Raw genomic sequence first — 4,473 nt, 5'->3', positions numbered from 1 at the left:
AGCAGCCAACCATCTAGAATTCTGGTAAAAACCTAGTTCTAGATGGTAAATACAGCTTCTAGATCAATAATATTTACGAGGTTGGTGTACATGTGGTGTGGAGGAGACCAACACTCACAAAAGGGAGGGGGAGAGAGAATTTCTTGAAAATGTATCACCCGTACCTAAGCGGGAAAGGAGGTGCCTATTTAGTGAGTCACTCAAAATACAAATTTCATGTTATTTCGACCTCATTTTGTAAGAGCATAACGCGAATTTGGTCGGAAATTCACAATTGCTTTTTTGCGCGCTTCGCGTGTGTTGCGCTTCTGCGCTGCATTCATGCACTCTTGGTATTGCTCATGTGAATTTACCTCCATCTTTGTTTATTATTAATTTTATATTTTTCAGGGTAGAAAAGTTAAAAAGCTGGTAGTCCTAGGCAAGCATTGGCACATACAGCACAACGATAAAAGTTCATTTACGATAGTGACTCGTTAAGATCGAAACGACGAACTACGTATACATGTAAGAGTACATAGGCATCGACTGGACTAACTGTCGCGCGTAATCCATCCGCCTCGCCATGAGAAACTCTGGTTCCACCACATCTGCCATCAACTCGTATCGTTCCATCATCTCCTCTGCACGAGCATCAACCGGCTGGGGCAAGAAGTCATCAACCTTGATTATCTTGAAAGATCCAGGCATGAATGACGGAGGAGGTGGGGCAGAATCCGTTCGTCCCAGTACGGCTGCTTCGATAAATCTGAACGCGTTCTTTGGATACTTCAACGTAACTTGGGTCAGAACGTGCTTGTCGCTAAACCAAGAGAAATGCCAGTGGTCGTTTAAATCCGTCAACAAACTCAGCGGATAGCAATTGAGAGGCGCCTTCATGCTGCAGCTCACAAGTTGACCAATTGCTTGAGGAACATGGCCCGGTTCGACTTTCTTCTTGAGCTCGATCACCAAGCTGACCCCAGCCAGCTTAATCAGTGGGTTCTTCGCTGTTCGATTGATGAGCAATACATCAGCTGTGCCTTTCATAGCAAACGGAAGTCTTGGGTCCACGATGTTAAGAACTGATTTATCGCCCGCAATGTCATCCAACAAGAAGTCTCCTCGATCTATCAGCGTCTTCAAATGCTGCTGCAAGTACGCCATGTACCCAGCCCTTTGACTTTCCTCGCTCTCCACGATTTTTGGAATCCACGAATAACCGGCGATGGAAGTATCGACTGGCTCCTTGACATCAGGAATATTTTCGGTCAAGCGCATCTTCTTGACAATTCGCTCTTCCATCGCAGTATTCAGATCGGAAAACGAATACGCAGACGCCTTCTCATCTCGTTCCCTGAGAACCTTATTCATTGACATCTCCACTTGCTCTACTGTCAGTGGCGTTGTCACTGCAGACATATCGTTTGAGATAGTACCATCTTGCTCCGGAACCACCACCAGCACGTGAATTTCATCGGTGGATGGCGATAGCATCCCCGCCAGCACTTTCATGAGGCCGGACTCTCCCTGCAGCTCCATTTCTTCTTGCGTTAGAGATTTGACGAGAGCAGTCTTCGCGCCCTTTTTCAGCTTCTTCACATCTTCAGTGAGGCTCGACAGCCATGCGTTGCCCCCCGCCTTCGCCAGGAAGAGCTGCAGCTCATCGGCAGGAAACTGATACAATTTCTCCACCTTGACCGCCTTCTTTAGCGCGGAAACCGACGCAGTCTGATCTATGTCCACCTCGAATGCGCTTCCCGCAATACCAACAATCGCGCAGAAGAGCTTCACCATATCCGATGGATTCTGGAATGAGGAAGAAGAGAGAATTTCCGCTCGTATTTAAGCGGGAAAAAGGCGTGTCACATAGACATGTTTAAAAAATAAAGACAATATTATTGTCAATGCACGAAAGTCTTTCTTACAGCATTGCTGTGACTTCAATATAGCATATCACGTCGGAGCCATAGAGATCTTTATTTTTTGGAATAACTCAGGCTTTGACATAAGAATTTTCTTCGTCCAGAAATATATTCCAGTGCAATAGTGAAGGGCTGGAATAAATTACTGAAATATCGATCGGTAATCTATCCGTCATTTATTCAGATTTTATCTAGATAATCGCTATTCCAAGTCTTGCGTTATTTCAGTAACTAAAGTTATCTTTTGGCAAGGTGTATTGCTTAGGCTTTCTTTCAGTTTTCAAGTTTTTTTTTGTTCATGTGTAATTTTACACTTCTGGATGCCGCTTTTCGTTTTTACTGTATTAATAATTATCATTGGGATAAATACCGCTAACGCTGGATAGATTTCCGGTTCAACTCCTTTGTATTTCTGGCGTACTTAGTCGGAAAAATACGCGTGTCACATTAACTTCCAACCAATGATGAGACGCCACGCGTCGCGCTGCCTCGAGTCCATGGTGCGCACTGCGTACTGCGCAGTAGCCACGTGCTACTAGCAAGCAAGTTCAGTGAGCGTGTTCGTGGAGAGGTGAGATGACGCATGGCGCGTCACCGGGCTCTCCGACCTTCTATCACTACGTAGAGTAGGTGCCATTGGCACAGACTTGTAGGGCAGTAGGCGTAGAGCAATAGGAATTAGAATGTAATACACGTGAGTGCCGGGCAAAGTACCACGGCAGGAGCACGGAGCTCTGGTGCTTGCTGCCTCTCACTCGTTGTGCGCGCAGTACAGCAAAAGCAGTTGTGAGAGTGAGAGCTGCCAAGCACCTGAACCTCCATGCTCCGCAAAGTTAGATTAGCACATACTCAACCTAAGCTAGTCTATAGAAAGCTAAGTAGTTCACCATCACCTGCAACGCAGTTGCAGTTGCTCACCGCCACCGTCCTTCATACAGTCCTTGGTATCTTCCGCACGCAGCTCGCACGTGAGCGCGTTGCAGACCGGTACGCCGGGATGCAGTACAGCTACATAGACACGCGTAGGATTGTAGGTCGGATCGGTAGTACTGGTATTGCCAGTGTCTTGGGCTGTGGCAATGACGTCTGGCATTGGACACTGGCAGGCTGTAGCAAGTAGCATCTCACAGTAGCAGGATAGCATCTCACACTCCCACATGATCTCGGCGATGCAGTGCCGAATCGACGAAATCACATCGCTTCATCCGTACACACACCACTGAGAATAGTCGTACGATGAAGCCACCACCACCTTAATCCGCTAGTTGCATAGTCTTCCACTCGAATCGCATATGTCTGTAGTCCAGCGCAGTTGATTGCATGCTAGTGTTGTGGTACAGCCACACGAAGCTGGTTCGACCAGTCAGCACACATGCATACTACATGTCATCGTCGTCAGTAATGTCTTAATCCGTCGTACTTGACCGCATCGCAGGTGACGCAGTCAGGGTATCATGCATCGTAGTTGACGCAGATGTAGCCTTCTCATTTACAGCGGCGGCCATGTCACTGTCTGCCCCAATAGGCAGTACCTTCAGCATCTTTCGGAATCGAGAGAACTTGACCACCACAAGTGGTTTGGTTATGATGTCTGCCCCCATGTCCTCTGTTGGGTAATTATCCGTTTTTGTTCCCCGCCCCCCCCCCCCCCGCACCATGTGGTATTTGTTGTCACTGTGTTCTTGCTTGCTGTGCTTGCGGGTTTAGTTGTTAGGGAGATGGCTCCCTGGTTATCTCCGAGTAGTACAGGTAGTGCGGGTTTCCACGCGAGTTATCGGCAGAGCCCTGCAAGCCACAGCAAGTCCTTTGTAGCTTCAGCCATTGCAACGTACTCAGCTTCACATGTGCTCTAAGCATTAATTTCTTGTTTCCTTGATGCATAAGAGACGACATTTTCGTCCATTGTCGTCACGTATCCACTGATGCTGCGGCGGTCAACGGGATCATTACCATAGTCAGCATCCGAATAGCAACCCACACGTAGGTCACTTGCTGACGCAACATCCATCAGAAGACAAAAGTAACATGTAGCCTGCAGGTAGCGCAATACCCGCTTGGCTTGCGCGTAGTGAGTATGGTCGTAGCTGTATTTCCCGAGATGTCTGGTTGCGTGTGCGATGCCAGGTCTCGCGGCACTTACATAATACTGAAGCGCACCAACCAGCTCTCGGTAGGGCAGGTACTCGGTCGTAGCAGGAACAACCGCCTTTGAGGGTGTCAGCGCCTCAAGCGTAGTACACCCATTGAACGTCTCCATGTGAAAACGTTTGAGTATTTCAAGCACGTACTGTTTCTGGCAGTAGATAATATGTCGACTGGGTCGGCTGATCAAGATCTCCACACCTAGTAAGTACTTCCCGGTTCCCATGGTCGTGAGCTCAAAGGTTTCTTGCAGCGCGGCTGCAATTCGAGCACACAGCTCACGTGGACCCATTAGCAATAGGTCGTCCACGTAAACAGTTAGGAGCATAATCACTTCTCTATCCTTCTTCAAGCCGTAGTCCAACTCCACTCTCTCAAGCCCAAGTGTCATCAACTTGGCATGTAGAGTTCGGTTCCATACATCGGT

At 48.0% G+C, this 4,473-nt stretch overlaps 1 protein-coding gene across 1 annotated transcript; it reads right to left on the bottom strand.

The window, feature by feature from the left end:
* Positions 1 to 495: 495 nt before the first annotated feature.
* PITG_20171 (Crinkler (CRN) family protein) lies at positions 496 to 1,776 on the bottom strand (the record flags this gene model as incomplete). The annotated part of the gene is made up of 1 exon (XM_002895654.1): positions 496 to 1,776. The coding sequence occupies one exon, from the start codon at positions 1,774 to 1,776 to the stop codon at positions 496 to 498; it is 1,281 nt and encodes a 426-aa protein (XP_002895700.1).
* Between the last annotated feature and the right edge of the window lie 2,697 nt (positions 1,777 to 4,473).

Source organism: Phytophthora infestans, genomic scaffold (genome assembly GCF_000142945.1).
Source record: "Phytophthora infestans T30-4 supercont1.143 genomic scaffold, whole genome shotgun sequence".
Taxonomy (NCBI): domain Eukaryota; phylum Oomycota; class Peronosporomycetes; order Peronosporales; family Peronosporaceae; genus Phytophthora; species Phytophthora infestans.
The sequence above is the reverse complement of the archived record's forward strand: the minus strand, read 5'-3'. Positions and strand labels throughout refer to the sequence as shown.